This window comes from Camarhynchus parvulus, chromosome 2, assembly GCF_901933205.1.
Source record: "Camarhynchus parvulus chromosome 2, STF_HiC, whole genome shotgun sequence".
NCBI lineage: Eukaryota > Metazoa > Chordata > Aves > Passeriformes > Thraupidae > Camarhynchus > Camarhynchus parvulus.
The window spans coordinates 64,948,249-64,971,476 of NC_044572.1; the positions used below are offsets into that span (position 1 = coordinate 64,948,249).

Below are 23,228 nucleotides of genomic sequence, written 5' to 3' on the forward strand. Positions count from 1 at the left end.
GTAAAAAATGAAAACAAGTAGCAATTAGAGTTCTCATGTATTCTGTACAGGTTGAACACCTTCTAATCAATGCATGTTCAGTTTGGAAAACCTTAATTTTACTTATTTATGTTGTCCCATTCTCTAGTTCATTCACCAGGCTAGTCACCTTGTTGTAGAGGGCCATCAGGTGACTTAGGCATTATTTTCTGCCTCTAAATCCATTTTGACTAGTCACAATTACCTTGATCTTCATGCTTTCAGAGACCACATGAATTCCAGGAGGATTTTCTCTGTGACATTTCCAGGGACTGAGATGAAGCTCACAGGCCTGTAGTTCTCCAGACCTTCCTTCTTGCTTCCCTTGAAGACAGAAGAGATGCTTGGTCTCATCCACTCTCCTGGAACATCTCCCAGTCAGCAGCCTATTTCAAAGCTAATTGAGAACAGCCTTGCAGTGACATCAGACAGCTCTCTCAAGGACACAACCTCTCAGGCCCTGGGAACTTAAGATATTTCCATTTTTTGTAAGTGTTCCCTAACCTGGTCCTCCTCCAGTGAGGATAATTCTGCCATGCTCCATTAGACTTTCCCTCTAATATCTTGCCTGAGACTGCTGAATGCCTGTAGGGGTGAACTACTGAAATTGTCCTCAGGACAGACATGAAAAAGACTTCCTGGCATAATAGCCAGGGAACTTCAATAGGAGATAGGTGTATAGGTGGGGGGTAACTGGGAGTTACACTATAACCAAGCCATGAGATATGAGAAGAAACTTTTCCTCCTCCAAGCATTTGGTCAACACAATCTTTGTTATTCTATTTTTCCCAATACATGAAATAAACCCTTTCTTTTGAGCCACTTTGTGTCAGTTAAGATTTATATTCAGATCTCCATATCAATGAAAAAAAAACCCAAACATATTACAAGTATTTTACCTAAGACTTTTCTTCAGATGAAAGTTAAACGACATGAATAAATACACATTTATCCCACTATGTATCATTTCATGTGCCAGTGTGCCAAAAATCTGTACAATACTGATGGTGATGCACTTGGGATAGGTGAGCTGCAATGTGGACGTGGTTATTTTTCAAAACTCCATAAAATCACACAAAAGAAAACAGAGCTACTGTTGGACACATGAGGTTTTTTATTCACTGAAGTTCTGATAAAAGGTTACTTATACAAATCTAATCTTGGTATATCCAGTTCCTTAAGTGTATATGTGTGATGCAGAGTCAGAAAATTGGATATAGCTCATCCATTCCCTGAGGAGGATGGAAAAATCTCACTCATGACACTATGACCTTCTCTCCATCCTCTCATTACATGCTGGCTGCATACTATCAATATTCTACATTGAACACTTTTTCCTGTGATGCTCAACACTGATCAATCTTCACACATCTTCTCTCAGCGTGTACAACCACAGACACACTGAGATATATTTTGGGGGCAGGGAAAAGAGGATGGTCAGGCCATCAGACAGCACGAAGACTGCAGCACCAGACTGCAGTGAGGGGGCACTCAGGGGGCCTCTGCTCAACAGTGCACCAAGCCATGGGCTGGCTCACTACAGCAGCATTTGACATGTTTCCTCAAAGCAACGAGGCTCCACAATGCTGTGAATAAGAGAGATAAAGACTCTTTAGCTCAGGGAAGAGGGGTGCAGATGCTGAGGGCACAAACCTTATTGTCAGGGTGTGAGAGCTGATGCATCTAGACCAACCAGTTGTTTCACAGCAGCCAGTTAAGCACTGTGTGTGTTTGCATAACAGGACAAGGGGAGGGATCTTATTGTCCCTCCTTCACCTGGGAGAGGGCTGAGGCAGACAGACACATTTGAAGTATCAACTGATTTTTGATTGCCCCTTCTGGCCTGCTTTTGAGCTGGCACGTGGGGAAAATCTCCTGCCTCCCTTCATTTATAACACAGCTTTTGCTGATGTTGGGTCCTGCTGCAAGTGCTCAGCACTTCAACAAACCCACACTTGGATACCTAGAGGGAGACAGCAGAAGGAAGAATGAAATCATTGACTAGCTGTAAAAACTTATATGTAAATAGCATAGAAATTATTCTATATAAGGCATTTATTCTTGTCCTGAAAAAGAACTTCAGCCGCTTAAGTTTGGGGCTTTTGTTTTGTTTTGTTTTTGGTTTTTTTTTGTTTGTGTTTTTTTTTTGTTTGTTTGTTTTTGTCATTTTCCAGATCCTTGCATCATTCATGGCCTCCTGTTTGTTTATTATTGTCCGCACCCTGCATTGATGAAGTGGGAGTGCTGCCAAAGGCTATTATTGCAAATAAGGCTTAGTAAAATGAATGTGGGCAGGAAGAGCAAGTTAAAGTAATCCAGGCAGTTTTTGTTCTACAGTGTCCTAATATTTTAAGCCTTCTCTTGGCACATATAGTGTCTCTGAAGGTAACTGGCAACCATATCAACTACTGGAGCCAAAATAATGTATAGGAACTTGACTGCCTATCAGTTGTACCCCAGAAGCTGGGCAGATAGTTACAGTTCATGCAGAAGGTGCAAATTGTAGCCCCTTCTGCTATTCACAGTATACTTATTGACCTATCCACAGCTGATTTTCTTTTGGCATTAATGCACTTCTCTTTTCCCGGGATGGGAATACAGAGTAACATCTTCCTCCCACCCCTTTCCCTCTGTGTTACACTGTTACTCATGACACCGTGAGCTCTTGGATGTAGGACACAGCAAGACCATGGTCCCAAACTGAGACCTCCACGAGCTACCCTAACACCAAATACAGGTGGCTGTAAGACAGAACATTCAGGTTCATCCTCAATTCCCAGCAGTTAACGCCAGCAGGCTCCTCACAGGAGACATGCAGACAGCAAGGAGCTATGGTCTTTTGTAACAACTCTCCTTCGGTATTTGCTTTGGAGCCCTCAAGCTTTTCCCAGTTATTGACTGACTTAAATGACAACATAGACTATTTGTATAAAGATGATAAGCCTAAGAGGGATGAGAAAATTCTACTTATGTTAATTTATAGAATACAAAAATACATAACTAAGCTGTATCTGTGACTGCAGCTAAGCACTTTTCCTGTTGCAAACGCTTTCCAGATTAAGCCAAGCCTTTTAAGAGTAAACACCAGCAGTGGTGGTTTGTGTCCGAGAGAGGGTGCTAAAACAAAATATTTACTACAAAAGCTTCAGAGCTCCACAATTGCTCAATTCAGTGCTTCTGCTTGCATAAATTTATTTTGACTTAGTTTTTATTTTACTTGCTTGCAGCTGGTAATTTAATGCAGGCATTAGCTCTATGGACATATTACACCAGCTGTAGTTTCAAAGCTGAAAATAACATTTAGAAAGAACTAACCATACCAGAGAAAAACAACGGAACAAATTTCCACATTCTCACTTCAGCCTGATTACTTAGATTTGATTGCATGCAGGTTCATTACTGAGAGTTCTGAGTTAATAAAATTAACAAAAATTAACAAAAGTTAACTGAAGGGGGAGATATTTAGGTTAGATACACAGAAGAAATTCTTTACTGTGAGGGTGGTGAGGAACTGAAACAGGTTGCCCAGGGAAGCTCCACCCCTGGCAGGGGCCAGGGCCGGGTTGGATGGGGCCTTGAGCAAGCTGTTCTAGAGAATGGTGCCCCTGTTTATGACAGAGAGCTTGGAGCTACATGATCTCTAAGGTCCCTTCCAACCTATTCTATGATTCTATAAAGTTCTGTCACATTGACCTTATAATTCCCCATGGTGTCAAGAGCAAAATTGAAATCTGCAGGTACATAGCCATTGTCCTGTGCCAAAAAATCAGCAAAAGAATGGATAACAGAAGAAATGTATCCTCTTTCGTCTGAGCTAGATGCTCAGAGACAGAAGAGACATTTTGCCAGTGAATTAGATGGAGGCTGCTGGCAGAATAATTTTGTGAAACAGGCATGTGCTGAGTTTAAATCCCAAGCTTTGAAAGAGATCATGGTCAGGTCAGGAGCAGTGACTGCTAGTAGGTGACATGTTAATGGGAGACAGAAAGACTTTTCTTTCCTGAACTGAAACTTTTTCCTGCTGATTGAAACTTAGCGGGATCTGAGCGTTGCTGTTAGTTGACTGATCAGTGATACCTTGTCCACCCTGATTCCTACTGAGCTGTAAGCCCAGTGGGATCTGTCAGCTCTGAAGTCATTGCAACTCAAAGGTGCTTTTCCTAAGATGCAGAGACATCCAAAACCGGACTGCACACCACCTTGGGCAGTTGGCTGAAGGAGACCCTGCCTGAGCAGGCTGATTGGACGAGATGATCTCCAGAGGTCCCTTCCCACCTCAACCAGTCTGTGATTCTGTAAATTAAGTAGTTTGTGATAAAGTACAACCTAGAACCACCCCTAGACCAGCAGTGCTCAAGCTTAACTCCCTGAGGTATTGCACTTTGAACAGTGGTGGTTGTGTAACAGCATTGCCCCAGAATGAAGTGCTGTTTAAACTGCCTCTTCTTACTCTGTTGGTTTTCAGGGAATTTCAGCTGGGAACAAAGCAAGTCTATTTGTCCATATGTCAACTTATTTTTCTGCCTTTTATCTCAGGACAATGTGCTGCTCAACAATCACTGAAAGCTGGCTGGCAGAGGTCTGCTCTGCTTGGCACCTGGGATCCAACTAAATGCATGGCATCACTCTCCCTACAAAACAGATGAATCCAAATCCTGCCACAGTCCTTAAATCTCCAAATTCAGGTCATTAGAGAGGTGTTAAAAATATCCATAATGCTATTACAGCTTCTCTTAGATGCTACCAGAATCCTGTTTGTACTTCACTGGATACACTATTGTTTTTCTAAAAAAGAAAGTTGCTACCGTAGAAGGAAACTAGTTAAGGAAGAAAACTATCAATTAGTATGAATATAATGTGTCAGGAACAAGGAACTGAAGAAATTAGAAATGTGATATCTTTACCAAACCTGAACATAGGTTTCCTTTCTGTTTTAGACAAAGAATAACAAGAATAAAGACAAAATATCTTGTATTACCATATTCTTAGGTCTAGATTTGGCTTGACACACAAATCCAGATTATTCTGGACTATGAAGAAATTGGAATAAAAATTGTGAAGCCAAAGCACTGCAATGCACTGGGTCACTTCTATGTTCCTCTGTCAGTCAGCTTCCAAACTGCTCCTCTCTCTACAGCACCTAAAGAGTGACAAGTTTTTTTGGCAAACAGGACAATCTTCTGTTTAGTGAACAATTTCTCTGAGGAAAAAATAGGATAGAAAGTATTTCTCCTCAGTATTTCAAGATGGTTTGTAATGACGCACAAAGAATTAAATGAATAACCTATGGAAAAGATGAAGTAGGGGAAAGGTTGGCAGGTCAACCTCAGGAATTGGGGCAGTTAGTTTGGACTAACATGCTGGAATTTGGAAGCTTGAGCAAACAAGTTTGTGTCTGTAAAAGTGGGTTAGAAATTACATAAGGACACGCTTTTACATTAATCTCCTGGCAGTATCATTTCTGGGCACGCAGCAGCCCCAGGAAGATCACCATCCTCACTGCCTTTGGTGGACTTCTGTGTCTAGATCCAAGAGAAAGCAAGGGCTGAAGTAGTACATGGACAAAGAGCCGATCAGGAAGGAAATCTCAAATTCCAGAACAGCAGTGCTACATTTTGGACAAACACAGCATGTCTGTAAATCAAGTACGCTTTAGTTTGTGAAGATGACACCAGTCCTGCACCACATATACTCTCCTTGTCCTATTTCCTCTGTTTGTCCCACTGACATGGAAACACATCTCTGAGCTCTGGTCAACCAAATTATGAACACAGACTTGAGAAGGCAGCTATGGAAGTGCATGTATGGATATGTAATTTCTTGACAAATTTTCCTTTAGAAAATAAAAATAAAAATTAAAAATAGTAATAGTTTTTAAGAAATACTATTACGTTTTCTTTATTAAGAATGGGGGTAAAGAAGCAGGAAATTTTCAACCAACTTTGATAGTTTAAATGTTTTGTAGTAGCTGTAAGACTTTGTTACCACCTGGAACAAAAAGGAGTTTTGAAGGTGTGAGATTTTGTGCTTGTTACACATCCCTGACTCTTTTTCTGTTGTGTGTCAGAGACTGAGTTGTGATGGGATCAGTAGCTCCTGTTCTGTGTGATTTTTGTTTCACTCCTAGCCAGCCTAAACATTTTCTTAGCAGTCCCTCCCTAACAGACAGATCTCCTTGGAGATGCCACAGTTGGAATCATGGAATCATTTAGAGACCTCTGAGATGATTGAGACCAACTGGTAACCATTCCAGGTGGTGGATCTCACTTTGGCACAGTGTGTGCAGGATTCAGGGCTTCAGATTAGAGAAGTTCAGCTTGTAAAAACGAGTGCTGGGCCATAGAGCAAACCCAAGTTGAATCCAACAGATTCAGTGACCCTGTCTGCTCCCAAAGCAGCCCGACAGTGAATTGAATCTTCCCGACAGGGTGGATTCCAACAAAGACAAAAGGCCACCATCTGCCGTGACAGCTGGGTGGGTGATGGAACAGCACCGCACGGCCTCTCCCCTGCCCAGATACTGCTCCCCAGCGCCTCCCCATCGCCCCGCTTGGCTGTGCCCGCCCCCGGCATAGCCCCGGCCCTCCCTGCTGCCCCGTGCCCGCCCTCTCACCGGCGGGGGCGGGCACGCCGGAGCCGGGAGAAGGCGGTGCCTTATAGGGCGGGCGCGGGGGCCGCGCCTGCAGAGCCGCGCCGAGCCCGGCGATACCCTGGACAGCGCCGCGCCGCCACCATGGTGAGTGCGGGAACCCCCTGCGTCCCCTCCCGCAGACGCACATCCCCCGGGCCCCCTGCCCCCGCTCCACCGGGGCCGGCGGAGAGCCCCCGCTGCCCGCCCGCCCCCCTCCCCCGCCGCTACCCCCGCTCCTACGGGCCGCGTTCGGGGCGTGATTTTTCGGGGGGAAAGGGGGGAGCATGGCCTCAGATGCCCCAGCCCCCACGCCAGGCACCCGAGCCGCCGGCGCGGGTCGGGTCGAGCGGCTGAGCTTGGGCATTGTAGGGAAGGAGGGAGGGACAGAGGGACCCTTAGAGAGCAGGGGAGAAGGGATGGGGGAGAGGGAGCCTCGGGGGCAGCCGGGCGGCACAGGGAGCCGGGAGGCGTGCGGGGACAGGCACGTGGAGGAACGCGGTCCTGGGTGGAGGGAGGGATGGAGAGAGGGAGCGAGAGATGAGCAGCCCCTGGGCATCCATCTCCCCGGCTGCCCTGCGCCCTGCCCCGCTCCGAGCAGGTGCATCCTGCTCTACCCCGAGGTGCGTTTGAGCGTGTTACATAAACCGATTATTCCCGTTAATTTGTTATCTTAACAGAAGCTCTTGCTTTAGCCATGCAATCTGTAGTGGAACGCTTCCTCTTTTTTTTTTTTTTTTTTTTCCTCATGTAATGAATGAACAATGGAGTTTTAGATTCTAGTTCAGCATTTAGAAGAGTTAACGTGGAACAATGAAGTCGCCTATTTAGCGAGCAGTGCCGATTCCCCATAGCACATTGTGTCTTTGCAGTCATAGTAACTTTCCCAAAGGGGCTCATCCTGTTTATAAACAGCAATGCATTAAGTGTACTGCCGACCTTACAAAGTAGGACACTATCAAAGAAGTGTTTTGCAGCCTTAAATTTTGAGGCACGTTGGGATGAATAATTTGGCAAAGGTTGTATCAGAAGCTTGATATGCTTAACAACAGAGCCTAGTTTTTTTTTATATGATTTAACAATAAAAAATACTTTTTTCTCCCCAAAGAAGTCTTTGCATCATATATAGTAAATTCTGCCTTCCTTGAACAAAAATCAGTTTGGACCCTTCCTTCCCCCATAAATCCAGACATGAATAATATCTGAATAGTCATTCTATGAATTAACTTCAGTCCTTTTTCTAAAAGTCATGTGTCCACCTGCTGTCAGTGTGAATCTGTTTCTCCTGTGTATTCTATTTGCCACCAACACAGCTTTGGGATGATAGATATGAAAAGACCCTATTGAATATACCTGAAATTGAGCAGTAGTTTATGCTGCCTGAGCCCCCTTAGAGTGACATAATTTAATTTCTATTTCCTATCAATTTGGAATACAAACCCAAAAGCTATGACTAAATTACCATAGCTGCACAAAGCCTACGTTAATACTAGCCATTGATGATGTCTCCCTTGTGGCAGAGGAAGAGGGTTACAAAGATACCTGGTGCATACATTATTTATCAGTAATTGGTACAGGTAATACCCAGGTGCTCAGGAGTACTGAGGCAGCTGGAAAGAAAGGTAAAATATCCAGAACTAGTTAAAATGTTTCCTTTTTATTTCCTTCTAGGACTGAGATGAAGTCAGTTATACTAGTGCAAATCAAGGAAGCATTAATTGGTAACATAGGCATTGGCAACCTCATACCAGTGGAAATTATAGCTGAGACCTACCCTTAACCTGTTCTTTCTGGTTCCTAGAGCTGTTAAATTAACCTTACCTTTTTTTTAAAATGGCTGGATATAATATGAATAATGAATAACCAGAAGTCACCATTCAGAGCTACATGTGGGTTTGGATTAGCAAATTTTCCACTTCTGTATGTCCAGTAATAGTGTTCAAAAGTTGCTGACATTTCCCATGCTTTGTTACTCATACATAAAGTCATTCTGAGGAAAGAATTGCCAATCTGAGAAAGTCCTTGAAGTGGTATAAAGGCTGAAGGTTACTTTGGCTCTGAAAGTTGGAAAGAGTGTCCTTGGAATAATAGTTACTGAAACAAATACCTGAGCTATTGATGAAAGCTGTTGCAATGATGCCAGTGCAGGGTTAAAAGTTACAGCACATCGATTTCTAGATGGACCTGGAGCCTGGGGGCAAGGGGTCATGAGGACATTGGAGTATACTACCAAAGGTATCAGGAGCAAATGTAGGACAAACAGATTTTTGGCCCAGGTGGTGGGAACATTGATTGAGCATTCCCTTCACTTGTATAGGAATAGAGATAAGCAGACTTATGTTGCTGGTGTCCTTTTAACTCAACGGAGAGTTTTCTTCAGCATCCTGGGTGTTTAATAATCACTATTATTTGTAGAAAGTTAAATAAGAAAACTTTTTTGTTTGTTTTGAAACTACATTTTGCTGAAGCAGCAAACCACTGCCATCATAAAGCATTAAGTATTTCCTCATCATCCTCACTGTATGAGGGCAACTACAGTGGCTTGGTTCTTCTGTTTATGTAGTTCACTGCAGCTCTCCTTGCTTCAGTGAATCTAGGTCAAATTACACTGGCTCAGGATTTGGCTGCACCCTTGAACTTTAAACCGATTACACATTTTGATTTGTCAGTGTATTTTCCATGGGGTCAAATCCCACTTTCATGGGGTAAGAGGGTGTATAACATTGCACAGTCATGGCAACTTATGCTTACAAAGAGACTAGGTAGCACTAAGGTAAGCATAAACATGAGGACTGTATTTAGATGTTATAGATCCTTTGCCAGTATCCATACCTCTACAAGAATCCAGTGGTAGAGGGAGAGATAGATGCTGGAAAATGCTTTTCATTTCCTTCAGAGGCTTTGATACCTCTGTAACCTGAAGTCAACACAGAAAGACACCCAACTCTTCTAAGCATTCATAAACATCATGGCCACCATATCAAGATATGGACTGTGGTATGGGCATACACTGATTGCAGAACATACACAAAGAGCCCTAGAGAGAGCAAAAATTGCCTCTTCTTTGTTGACTGTAGCCAAAATAAACCCGTCTCATTGTCCATTGGTGTTTGTTAGTTTCTCTGAATACTGCATGAGAAAGAGGATTGCAAAGACAATGTTCTAACCCCTGAACAGTGCTATGCAAATTGGAAGAAAATGTTTTTCAGCAGACAGAGATCAGCTCAGCACAAACACCTGATGACGCAACATCCAGTGCTACTGCACCCACAAGATCTCTCCAGCTCCAGCAGAGTGAAGAGGGAATGGACTGCAGCAGCCCTGCCATCCAGAACCAGAGCAGGAAGGCAGGGCTTTGCCAGCTGACACAGAATTAATAGGCTATGAGAAAACATGCTGAGAAGCTGCATATAGAACAGGAAAGATAGGCTCTACATGCATAGAAATTCAAGAAGAGACACTGAATCCTTTTGCACATAGTGGAATTGATTAGGGAAAAAACCTTCCAGGAAATGAAGTAAGAGTCCACCATTTCATTTGCATAGTTACAGATGCCCGCTTACCAAAACCTGCATGCCCTTGATGTTGATCCCTCTCATCTCTAGAAAGATCCTCTGATTCTTGAAGACTGATCATTGTATCTTCATTACAAGCAGTCTGATCTGTAAAAAAAAGCACAGTCCTCTTGTTCAACAGGAACTTGATTTTACATTCATTTAACTTTATAGCATCTCTTGACTTTATTGAAGAAAAAGGTTAATCAAAGGCAAACACTTTAAATTTGAACTTCTGCCTCAATCAAAAGTTGGGAAAAAACCCTGCAATAGTATTTTATTGAGGCATTAGTAAAGTCCAAAGTAAGGCAAATATAAAGGCCTGTTTTATTCCCTGATCTAAGCAAAATTCAAGTGTAAATAAATAGAATAACATCATAATTCTTCCTGATGCTTTCATGCCATGCTATATGGAGTTTTGTTAAACACTGCCTGTAAAACGGATTTAAAAGCTGAGGCATTATTAAGCATCATACAGAGTCTGAAGTCTATATTCAATGATAAAATAATATGTCACAAGTGCAGTCTGATTTGTAATTAAAAAGGTAATGGAGAAGGGAGGGAAATTATGGGGATGGAATTAACTGTACAACTGCTTGTTCCAGCCAGAGAGCTGCTGCAATGAGCCTGCCTGGTGAGGCAGTGGTGGAAAGGTACGAGGAGGATTGCCCAGCTGAAACAGAGAAGAAACACCCTGAGACATGCAGCTCTGTCACATCGTAAATGCCACACTTCAGACTTTGAGCACACCAAATTTATCAGCCAATTTGTGAGTGCCTGGCAACAGTGGAGCTTGTAAATCCATTATCTGGATAAACCCTCTATGGCTTGCCTTCTCATATGCTAAATACATGGGCCACGCTATCTGAGTGACTACGTCTTTACCCATGGGACTGCTGCACAGCTGACAAGTAGAGAACAATATGAAATGAAGTGAATATTTATGACTTCTGTGGGGCATCTTATCTACCTAACTAACAGCAAAAGCCACTTTAAGTTTTTGAGGAATAGTTAAATTCAGATTTAGAAGTGTAATTGGAATTCTTTACATCTTCAAGAAATGACTACATTATATTGTAATTAATACTGGAAGTATTCTGACTTGACAGTCTAACAAGTCTAACAAGAACAGAGTGATAATTTAAAATATTGAGTTCACCTAGGTAATGACTTTTAAACTGCCCTGAACTTCCTTTTTTCTGTCAAACTGACTGTGATAAAGTGGTAAAGGTCAGCTCCCCATAGTGAAGGAAATCAAACCCTCTCTGGTAGAAATTTGTATACAAAGATATGTAATTAGAGAATAAAAAATTAAGATCATCAAGATTTCATCATTGTTTGGAGAGATTTTGATTTTTTTCACCCTAAGGAGGACAGATATGGAAATGAGGCAAGAAATAGCTCATATTCTGTGTCATCATTTGAAAACCAAACACAGCAAGAAATAGAAATTAGAAGTAGGGTGACCAAGTTTCAGATAAATGTCCTAAGCTCAAGCATTAGCAGCCACAACCAAACCATTCTTCCCCAAGTTGTTGAAGAACTTCCTACAGGATGCTAGTCAGTAGTCACCATTCATGACACTTTTTAGCCCGCGAAGAAAATGTGGTACAGCAGCCTAACAGGAGACTGACTTACACACATGATAAAAAGTCTGCAGCTGTTGTTATTTTCTCTAGGTAATAGAGAAAATAACTCTATTTTCTCTATTACCTAGAGAAAATAACTGGGGCAGTTTACAGACATTTTGTATCATTAGGGCATTACCATGCAGCGCAGTCATTAGCATTTTTATTCTGAGGAAAGTGTCGGTCTGGGTGTTTCCATGGTGTAATGGGTTTAAGAATCTGGGCTTTAAAATTCCAGTTATGTGTGGATTAAACTCTAGGATACCCACTGTTGGGGCTGATGGAGAAAGGGAGCCAATTAGCTTGGGCACCCTCTTATCCTGTGCCAGCAGACAGTGCTCTGTTATTTGGGTTTCATACAATTTTAAGAAGAGGTGTCCTTGGAGTTTATTAGGGTTCATTTAGGTTTTTAAAAGAGGTAAACTTAGAATTGTTTTGGAGGTGGACACATAAGAGGACTTCCATACCCTCTGTTTTCCTTATTAAGCTTGAAAATCAACTGTCATTTCCTTTCCTCTCCTTGTGCTGTCTTCTTTAAACATGACTGAAGTCCAAAACATGAATTAGCATTTGAAATACAAGGTTTTGCCCTCTAGGATTTAAGGGAGAAATGCAAGGAAGAAAAAAAAAGTTAAGGACCAGTTTGTAGAAGATATTTCCTTCTTTAATTGTTGTTTTGTGTTCTCAAGTGACACTTTGGAAAGCAGGCATCAGCTTCTGTTTCCTTATTTCCTTATATTACACTTGCATTTTCACATCCAACTAGAAGTAAAACAAGACGGTTTCTTGCATTTTTCTGTAAGCATGGATAAAACTGTTCCAAAAAGCAAAGTGCCTTCAAATTGGCAAGGAATAAATGATTGGCAAACTTTTTGAGAGCAATTTCCTTGTCAGGGAATTGGCACATCTCTTGGTAAGGCAGTTCTGAATATTACTGTCCACACCTGCTTTCTCTCCCATTGCTGCCTGCAGCCAGCCAAGTTACTTCTGCTGGAGTTTAAAAGATTAACTGTGAGGCTATGCAAGTTCTGATCAGATAGGAGTTGGTATTTGTGCCAGAACCATGTTTTACTGTGCACATGGTGTAATTTTTTTCAGAGTTTGTCAGTAGTCCATGCAATTCCAGGGGTAAAATTCATCAAGTCTTTATATGTTTTTATATTTATATACTTGTCAATTTATTATTTAAATACATTTATATATTAAGTAATTTACACAATTTGCATTGTGACTGGCTACTCAAAATTATCCTCCTCCAAAAATTCAGATGCTTGTGTGATATGAAAAATATCCCATGCAATGGGATATTTTTTAGAACCAGCTGAATCTGTCCTCTCAGCTGTTAGTATTATGTGTCTTCCTAGGGTAGCATTTCAGTGTTGCTTTGCTGTTACACCAGACTCTACTGTGGATTTAAATCTTAAAATCTGCCCTTCTTACCTAGGAGTACCCACTTACCTTGACTTGACCTCTTTCCAAGGCATATATTTTAATACTGACAGAAAAGCATGCATGAAGCCAGACAAAAACTCCATATTTTCAAGTTAATGGGGGAAAAACAAAAATCAAAGGCTTAGAAAACAAGTGTATCAGAAACCAGTTCAGATTAGCAAAGTCTTTATAGGTTCCTTTCTTCTTCCCATTTCCTGCTGCTACTGAAAGCAGAAATGAGAGATGTCTTCCAGCCAGCAGTGATCATCACTCTCCAAGTAGTAGACAGCTTATTTATGTGAGTTATCTAAGAAATCCAAATCTTCTCCCAAAAATTAGGTACATCCACTGAAAAATGTGTTAGAAGAATCTGGATTTACCCTTAAAAGCAACATTGGAAATTTTTCCTGTTGAAATACTGGAGCTATTTGCTTTATCTGGCAGCTTAATGATTAAGAACCATGAGAAAGGACTGTTCAATCAGTCCTTCCCCAGAACTGGAAAATGAAATAGATCACATCTCTGGTTTTAGAGCGTTCTTTTCAATTTCCAGGGCTCTTTTTTCAGGCAGAATTTTACTTACATATTCTCTCTAAGATTTTTATTTTATATGTGGCAAAAGCATCACAGGATCTTCAAGTTCTCCTTTGAAAGCTGAGATACAGCTTGTGATTTCTTGGTGCTGAAACACATTTGAAACTCATCTTTAAAACTGGCAATTTGTGCAAGGCAACAGAAGAGGTAGCATTTAGCTTTATTGTTCAGCAAAATAGAAATCCCTCTCCATTTCAGTGAAAACTGAAATGAAAACCTTTTAGGTTCAATGCAGTTATTTCTTCCTTACTGCTGTAGACTTTGTAAGCCTGTATTTTAATAGTATCTGCAAAAACCCTTCAAAGATAAAAGGCTAGATAAGAGTTCTTTTGATTACAATAACTTAAAGAAAAACTAAAAAATATCTCTCATAACCTACCTGGAGAAAAAAACCCTTTTTTCCCACCATTTTACATTTACTAAATTAGCAGCGTAATTTTATTTCAAATCTGGTATAACTAAAATGTCCCTCCAGGACTACATTTAGTAGAATTTTTTTTTCACAAAATAATTTCTTTTTCATCAATCAGGAAGTAATTTTCTTCTGTTTGCCAGACACCTCTGGGCGATGTCAGAATTCAAATCAGAAAGCGTTTTGACGGAAAGGTACAAAGTTGAAAGCCAAGATAGAGAGCACTGTCATTAAGACAGGTGAAGAAGGGAAACAAGACAGCACTGTCCCATTTTTCCACCAGACGTGTTTTCCTGAGTTTAAAGGAGTGTGAGTATTTCAATATTCTGGCTTGTTAAACCTCAGGTCTTGCTGAAGCTTGACAGGCATATTGCAAGCACTTAGTAAACCTAACAGGTCCTGAGCGCTCAATAGGATAAGGAACATCCTGATCAGCTGAAAACAAGAAACCCATGCTAGTCCCCTGGTCTTCAGGAAATTTGGGGTTTCATATGTTCTTGCTTCTTTTACAAAGGCGTCTCCCCACTGTTCTACCTCCAACTATGAACAGCACTGATAAGACACTGGTGTAAGTGTAATTCTCAGAGGCTTTCATTGGATGCAATAAGGTGGTTGTTTAAGCTAAGAGGATGCAATATTATTCAAATAATGAGTCAGTGTAAATTAAGAACACTGCACTCAATAACAAAGTAGATGATTAAATACCTGTGACACTTCATTCATCCATCCATCCATCTGGCATTAGATGGGGTTTGAGAACTTGTTACCTGAAATGATCATGCATTTGGCTCCATAAGCCAGTTTAGGATATATTTTGACCAATATACAGCTGATCAGCTCCTCAGGTTAATACTGCAGGCAACTGAATTTAAATTAGGAGAGAGACAGATGCACAGTCAGAATGAAGGAAGCTTTCAAATTCAGTTAGAACCCTCAAATAACAGTGTTTATACCTAACTAGGGAAAGTACCAGAGGACATCTTCAGACATCACCTCCTGCTTTCTTTCTTATAGCCTTCATAAAAGAAATCATTCTAAATAGATGGATTTTCTTTAAAATCAGTGATACTTGGAATTCTTTTATTTTACCTGCTTACCTAACTCTCACAATTGTCACACATTTACTCCCTCACCACATTTATAGATTGCACTGACTTAAACAGGTATAGATTTCTTGGTATAGTTGGTTTTCCAGGGGAAAGCTTCTTAGAACTCTTTTTTTGCCTGAAACATCTTAGTACTCTATGATATTAAATAACTAGATTGACCATTATTACCTTTGCCACTCTTTCAGACAATGCATTTCGCCAGCAAACAATTATTCTGTGTCTGCTAGTTGGTTTTTCTCCCCTAGGGATTTTTTTTGAGTACAGAATGTTCTCATTTTATCTCTTTTAAGGTTATCTGTACTGAAACTTAAATCAGCTACAAGCGCCATCAGTGCTGTTTCTAACTTCTCCTGTAAAACAAACATATTTATTGCATTTACTTGCAAGAAATTGTCATCTCTTCAAAGAGTTATTCCTAACAGCACACATATGATGCAAGGTAAGAAGTGATGCTTATCCTTCTTGGAAACCTAAGCTGGTGAGGATATTAATTTTCTGGAAAGAGGTACTTGATCAGTGCATGTGATGTATATCAGGTCTCAGATACTTCAAGCTGACCTTGCCAGCAACTCTAGTTTTTCCTCCCCCCTGCTACCTGTCCACTACAGAGCAGCATTGAACCTCATTGATACTTAACTATCAAGGGAACCGAAAATTTTTCCAAATGATGTCTATCTTTATAATGGCTATTTCTTCTGAGAAGCAATTCATTCAGTCTGGATGGGTGTGACAGCCACAGAGGTGCAGGGCTCTCATGGAGCTGTTATGGCACATGGAAATTCCCAACTTCAATGGTGCTTGACTTTCCAGGTCAGCTTAGGCTGATCCTATCAGATGATCCTCCTGAATGCTGAAGAAAGCTAGCTGTGTGAAAAGCCTCCACCAAGAAAGCTGATCTTCTAATACTGGACATAATTACAAAGGCACAAGATGTATTGCAAGACCAGCAATACCCACTGAAGTACTGCGTGTTTTCTAGTCAAGTTTGCTTTACATATTATTAGATATCGTGACATGCTTACCCTTCAGAATTTTTTGGGTTTTACTTTTCTTCTTTCAGTCAGCAGTTACTGTAAATGATATCTACCATCAAACGATAAATTAGGAGATAAATGTCTATTACAACTCACAAGCTTGAAATCTGCTTGATTTAAAATCTAAGGAACAAATATTAGAAGTAGTTATTTTTACCAAAAACTTCATGCTTCTTTCCCAGAACAATTTACACTCCCAATTGAAAAGCTTCCTGTACTGAGTTTTGTGCCCACATTTGTCACACAGCAGTTAGACAGTTTTGTACATGGGTAATGACCTCGAAGTGAAATTGAAAGGCTTTGCATGTGTTGGAAGATTAAGGCTGAAACCTTAGAAGCTGGGATGTGAACTCTCTAATCCTCAGCTGCATGCTACAAACACCTCCCCCTCCTTCAAATTCTTTTCTTTCACCTTTTCCAACTTACATCCCTATAAATAGCTCAGGAAAGGTTCTATCCATTTGGGCAGAAACTACCCAAAGAAATGGCACAGCGGATGACTGCAAACCAAGGAAAACCATTTCTCCAGTGGACAAAAGAACACACCCAGGCTGTAAGAACAAGAGGAGCTGAGTGCTGTTACTTTTGGGGATGTGGCTAAAGCAGGATACAACCTGACCTGTGTTACCAGTCCCTGCACGGGACAGAAAGAAAACATGCACACACGTACCTCAGACTTAGTTACCTTGCCAGAGTCCTGCATTCTCTGTTTTTGAAGAGGAATTAAGATACAATTAAGATACAAATTAAGATACAAGCACTCCACAGCTGGCAGTGGGTCCAGTGAGTCTGGCCAAGGAGACTGTTACATCCATGTGGATCTCTGCTGGTGCCTCCAGCAGCCAGCATGGCATTTACCCATAATATGTTGGGTTATAATTGTGCTATGGACATGCCCCATCATAAATCTCCTGCTTCTTCCAGGGGCAAGGGGATGGGAATTTGTCCTGGTTTAATGTCCTTGTATAATTCAACAACTTGAGCAGGTTAGACAGAGTATGTATCAGGGTAAGTTTTGCCTTTGGGCAGGTACTTAGCCCAGTTTGACTAAGTGTTCATAGGTGCAATTTTCCACAAAGGAAAAACAGCTGGGCAGAATTCATCTCAGTAGATTTAATGTATAAATAAGACACTCAGTAGAGGGTTTGGGGGGAAAAAAGCAAACTTCTAATAATAAGCATTATTATAGATGTGCTTTTGTGGGTTTTAATCCCACTTTGTTCCTTTGTCAGCTTTCTGAATTTACAGAGGTCAGTAAAAATCTTCATTTAGAGGTATTAGTTTTTAATATAATTCTGGTTTTACTGTTACAGTGAAAAGCTTGAAAGTATGACTAACTTCTGGATTTATGGAAACAAGAACTTGGTGGCTTAGCTCAGTGAAAATGCAGGGTAGAAGGGGTTTGATTTGGGGAATCTATGCTAAAGGAGTCACTGCAAAAGCTAGCCAAAGATCTGAACACTCTCTGCTCCTGTTCCAGCTGTGCCAGCTCCCAGGTACACAGCACCATTCCTTTGCTGCAGGTCACTGTCCTGCACAGCTCACCTGAACTTGGTACAGCGCATTTCAAGAGCTCCAGTCTGGATAGTTTCAATTAACCAATCCCTTTATCTGAAATAGGTAACAGCTGTAGAACCAGCACTGCCAATAGCCCTGCAGTGCCATTCCCAGCCCAGGGGAAGCACAGCTGAGAAGCCTGTGCATGGCAGTCCAACTCTCCAGCCAGCACAGTGGCTTTCATGGTTCTTAAAATGCCACAGATGTTTAGCTCTGATTTAGTTTTTCTGTATGTTTATAAGAAGTTCAGGGCAGTTAAATAATTGCATCAACTTGAGACTCTTTCACTCACGAGGATGAAAGTATTTTCAGGACCATTATTTGTTACTGAAAAAATAAGGTGTCCTACGTTACAATTTTCTGTTTATACATGGAACTTTTAATATTTAAAACAGGCTTCTGTGCACAGTCTCTAGCTACTGCAACTTTAAAGTACTTCAGGAGTATAAAATTAATACTAATGAATTTCACAAATTCATAAGATGTTGCCTACATGTACTGTACATGGTTAAGTGATGCAAACAAAATGCTGCATTTCATTAATTTTCTTACACACAGTACTTGTAGCCTTTTATATGTTAGAAGTGCCTTCTAATTCATACCCTGACAATGACACTTTGTAACTGGTTTGAAACAAGTGTTAATTATGTGGGGAGCTGTCAATTTTTCCAGCATCTCTTACAGTTTTCCTTTTTTATTTACATGCTTCACAGGCTGTATTCAATCTTCTACCACTCTTGTCCTTGGCAAAAGTGTGTCTGTAAAGGGAATTAAGACTGCAGGAAAAAGTCTGAATTAAGCAATTATTTAGTTAATATTTTACAAGTTGAGTTCTTGACTTAGTTTTCTGAACAGCTGCTGACAATTGCTTGTCAAAGATTACAAGATGTTTAAAGCACCCCAACACTTTATTTAATAATTTTAAATGTTTACATTTTAGTACTTCAATTTAATTTCTTATCTTTTAAAGAGAAAAACACACAGCCCCACTTTTAAGTGTGCCCAGAGGAAGTAGAAATGCTACCCACACAGATTTTCAAATACTCCTGTCTTGTCTCCACTGCCAGCAGCCGAGGACCCCCCAGCACTGGCATGAGCTGATTAAGAAACTCAGGCAAAACTGCTCACTGGGGGAAAGCCCCAGCCAGGGAACACATTTTATAAAATCCTTTTTGATCCCCTTGCCTCTATCAGGAGGGGCAGGCAGTCCCTTGCACATTAATCCCTGCTGTGGGGACACAGTTGCAGACATCTGGGACAGCAACCAAGAAACCTACTTTGGCATAGAGTGCCTTTTGTCCTCCTGCACTGCCAGGATTGTGGGAAAATCAGAGTTCTTGCTTTTGGATTTTTTTGGAGGAGTTCTGTTTTAGTTTGGGGTTTTTTTAAAGTTCTTTGTCCAACAAGCCATGAGAGCATGTGCAGAGGCTGAGCATCTATTCATCTTAGATCGTGAAGTTTGTTGCCGTAGAAAATGAAGAGATTTACACAGTACTAAAAAGGATATGTTGTCAGCTTGTCCCACTTTCTTTCTCCAGAAAAATGATCAATTGTGTATGCAAAGCACAAAATAAAGTCCTGCATGCATTATACTAACTTATGGAATCAGCTTCTCAGCAGCAACAAAATCTGTCTGCAGATAGTGTGGAAAACATATTTATCACTATATGGCATACTGAGAAAACTGAGCTGCCATATAAACTTGTTGTTGTAATTCTCCTCTGCCATTTCATTTGCTCTCTGTGCCCTTTTGGTTTATTTATTGTAAGGGTCTAAATGTAGGATGCAAAATCTTTGTTGCAAAAACTGTAGTAGCACATGTGGCAAATTTTGGGAAAACACTCTACACCCAGTATATATTTGGGGAATATTCTGTTCCAAAGCTAAATAATCTGGTAAATCCAAAGCCTTAAAAGGGTGATTGCCTCCTTTGTTTTGGTAGAATTATTTTCCCGTGCTTCTCAAAGTGCAGCTGGCTGTCTTGCTCTTATATAAGGCAAAATTGTATACTGGTTCTTCAGATGCAGTTTGGTTGGGCATCCTTTATCAAGCCTAGTTGTTTGGAAGCAGGTAAGTTAAGCTGTGCAGGCTTTCGTATTGCTGATGTAAAATTCATTCTGACACTGATCTGTCTTCCCAGCACCTCGTAAAGTCAACAAGAGCTACACAGACAATTAAGGAAACAACCAAAACAGAATTAACTTATTTTTAAAAAAACTCATCAGGGTTCTTTGCTTGTAACTTTAAGACCTGCCTGCTCCAAAGGAAACTTCCTGTTATTCAAGACAGAACCCATTCCCAAGGATTGTTGCTTTGCTTGAGAAAGTGATGTATTCACGCAGGCTGTTAGAAGGAGGCACAATTTTTATCTACTGTTTCATTTTTAACTCATTTCCTTTTTGTTTATTCCCTCACCATCATACATTCTTGTCACATCATCACTGTCAGGAATTATGCTCCAACTCAGGTCATTCTGTCATTTTAAATCTCATTGTTAGAGCAAAGGAAAATGAGGTCAATAATTGCTACCATTTTCTTGGGAACTGCCAGGCTGCATCTGAGGTCTCCCTAGAGAAATCTTCTTTAATTACAAGTTAAGCTGATGTTCCCCTGTGTAGCAGGTAGAACTGAGCAGGATTACTTTTAAAAGGATTGCACTGATCTGCTTTGGTGACAGTTTCATTTTGAAATTCTGATAACAAGCAAGAGGATGGATTATAAAGATACAGTTCTTGGGAGTGTACATGACTGACAGATGCTGCAAATTGGGCCACAGCAGCAAGTCTTCCTTTTTACTCTTCTTTTAAGGCCATATGAGATCTATTTTAAGAGCTGAAATTGGCTTGCATTATTTTAGTGATTACTTAGCATGTTCACAAAGAACAGAGCAAAAAAATGTTTGGGAATTGTAGAAGGGAAATCATGCAAACAGTCATTCAAGAAAGGGGATTTTTCACTTGGAAACATTGTGACGCTCAGCCTTTGATAAGATTGAGAAATTAAAAATGTGTAAAGGGTGGAATGCTCTCAAGCACTTCAACTTTGAAAGGGTTTTGTAAAGTCAAGTAAATATTAATCGGTTCTTAAATCACTTTTCTTTTAACCCGTACAATTGTGCAGAAACCTTCCAAATGCTTTTTCCTTGTACTTAAAAAAAACCCAAACAAACCTTGAACAGCTGATTAAATTTGCAAAAGCAATTTATCTCACAATAACTGATTTGACAGTAGTGTGACTGGTAAAACAAACAAGTCTTGCCTCATTTTATGTAAGCAGTTAATATTTTCTATGACTCCGAGCAGGCTGCATAGTCCAGAAACAAGACTGATGTCTGAAATAGCTCACATACTTACAGTGTTTTCACTAAAATGCTTCTGCCTCTTAAGTGCTTTCTCACGTATGGTGTTGATGGTGTTTTAAGCTGATTTGAATCCTGATGGAAACCATAAAGCAACTATTCCTCCATCCTTATTCCCATGTGTGGGATGAGCAGGTGCAGTGCTGAGCAGGACTACAAAACCAAGTGAAAATAGACCTCTTATTAAACAAAATTTAAAATCCCAAAGCAGAAGGGAGCTAAATATTAGTACCCTTTTATCAGAAGTGAAAAGTCTGGAGTATGTTGTCTCCCCAGCTGAAAACAGCTCAAACTCTCATTTCCAATGTGAGTCACCAGCCATCAACCCACAACCGATCAGGCTTGAGAGAAAACTGTTCCTCCAGCATCTCCTGGTTGTAAAGGCCTGTCACACAGAGCTGAGGTGCTTGCAAGGTTCCTGCTTTTGGCAGCAGTCCCCAAAGCCAGGCAATCAGGTTTCAGGAGTTTTACACCAAGTAAAGTGTTGCACAACTCACTTCTCAAATGTAACTGCAATAAAGTAATACATGCTGGGCTTTGGGCTTTCATCATGAATTATTATAAATTTGTCAGTACGAGTTAGAACTTGCCCTTCTTCTTCACTACAGCTAAAATCTGGCATTTTCAGGTAGCCATAGGAGCTCTCTTTCTGATACCTCAGTATAACGAGTTGAAACCCAGTCTTTCAGAGGAACAAGGAAAAAATAGAAAGCAGGGTATTTTTGTTAGCTAGGAAGAGAGAATGCAAACACAAATGCAAAACTTTTACAGTTTGATCTTCATTTTGTATCACAATTTTATAGAAAGGTGAATGTTAGAAGATCCAAAAGTAAATTTAGGTTTTTTTCCTTTCATTGCATTGGGTTATTATCCATTGTGTTTTCCCTTATGTGTGAGATAATTTTACCAATCCCTAAGCTGCTGTTTCAGACAAGCAGCAGCAGGAAGGGGTGTCTATAGATTCACACCTGTAAAAAAATGAGAAAAGATTCAGCAGTGAAGGTGGATATTGTAGCTGTAGATGAAAGGGATTACAGCTGGTGTGGGGCGCTGTGGTTACAGCCACGAGCAAGATGGGGTGCAGGCGTGTCTTGGGAAAGACCAAGCATAGCAGGTCTCCTTGGGTCACTCTGCCCTTCTGAGGCGACCAGCCAAAGCCTGGCCTGGAGCTCAGAGACCTGAAGCAGAGCGTGCTTGCTGTTTTGGGGGCAAGGAGCAAGCTCAAAGGGATCTGCTGCCTCAGGGGGAGGAACACTTGTACCCACAACTTGTACTCACAGGTGCCATGTGGGCAGCAAGGCAAAGGCTCTGCCTTTAGTGGGCCACTGTTTCTCTTAAAGCTCTCTGAGAATCATACTCAGAGAGCCATAAAATGCCTAAGGATAGGTGGTTAAGGGAGCCCTGTGCTCTGACTCACGTGGAGGCCGCCCAAACTCACACTCCACAAAGTGTGGCAATTTCTCAACCTTCCAGCTGCAAAGTCATCTGCTTACCTTTCATCAGAAGAAAAAGATAACACAGGAGCAGATACTGAAGGATGGGGTTGGCTTTCTGCCACCAGCTGCTTTAGCAGAAAATGGTAATTAAGTCAGGGGAGGTCTGTGCCAAGTCCCTTCTGGCCTTGCTCTTTCCTGTGGTAGTTTCTGTCTCCCTGTGGGAGCTGTTGGTTTGACTCTGCTGATTCTCCACTGTGGGCATTGACAGGGGATGTTTGCTGGCTCCACTGTTGTTATTCCTAATGTTCTGGTCTGGTTTGGGTGTAGAAACAGCCACAAAAAGTACCATTGGCACAAATGGAACTCCATAAAGGTGACATTATTCACCAGAGACATGGAATCTGCACGAAAACTTGGTTTAGGTGCATGTTTGCCAAAAGATCAATTTGTAAGTCCCCAAAGTGCAGAG

The 23,228-nt window shown here is 41.0% G+C and overlaps 1 protein-coding gene across 2 annotated transcripts in view; it reads left to right on the forward strand.

The window, feature by feature from the left end:
* Positions 1–6,642: 6,642 nt before the first annotated feature.
* ELOVL2 (ELOVL fatty acid elongase 2) overlaps positions 6,643–23,228 on the forward strand; it is a 51,143-nt gene continuing 34,557 nt past the window's right edge. Inside the window, exon 1 of one of the 2 annotated variants that reach the window (XM_030943483.1) lies at positions 6,643–6,754. In XM_030943483.1, the coding sequence (XP_030799343.1) occupies positions 6,752–6,754 (3 nt within the window). In that variant the 5' untranslated portion in view covers positions 6,643–6,751. Of the gene's footprint in view, positions 6,755–13,270; positions 14,575–23,228 lie in introns of those variants that run through there. The other variant, XM_030943484.1, reaches the window with a different exon arrangement.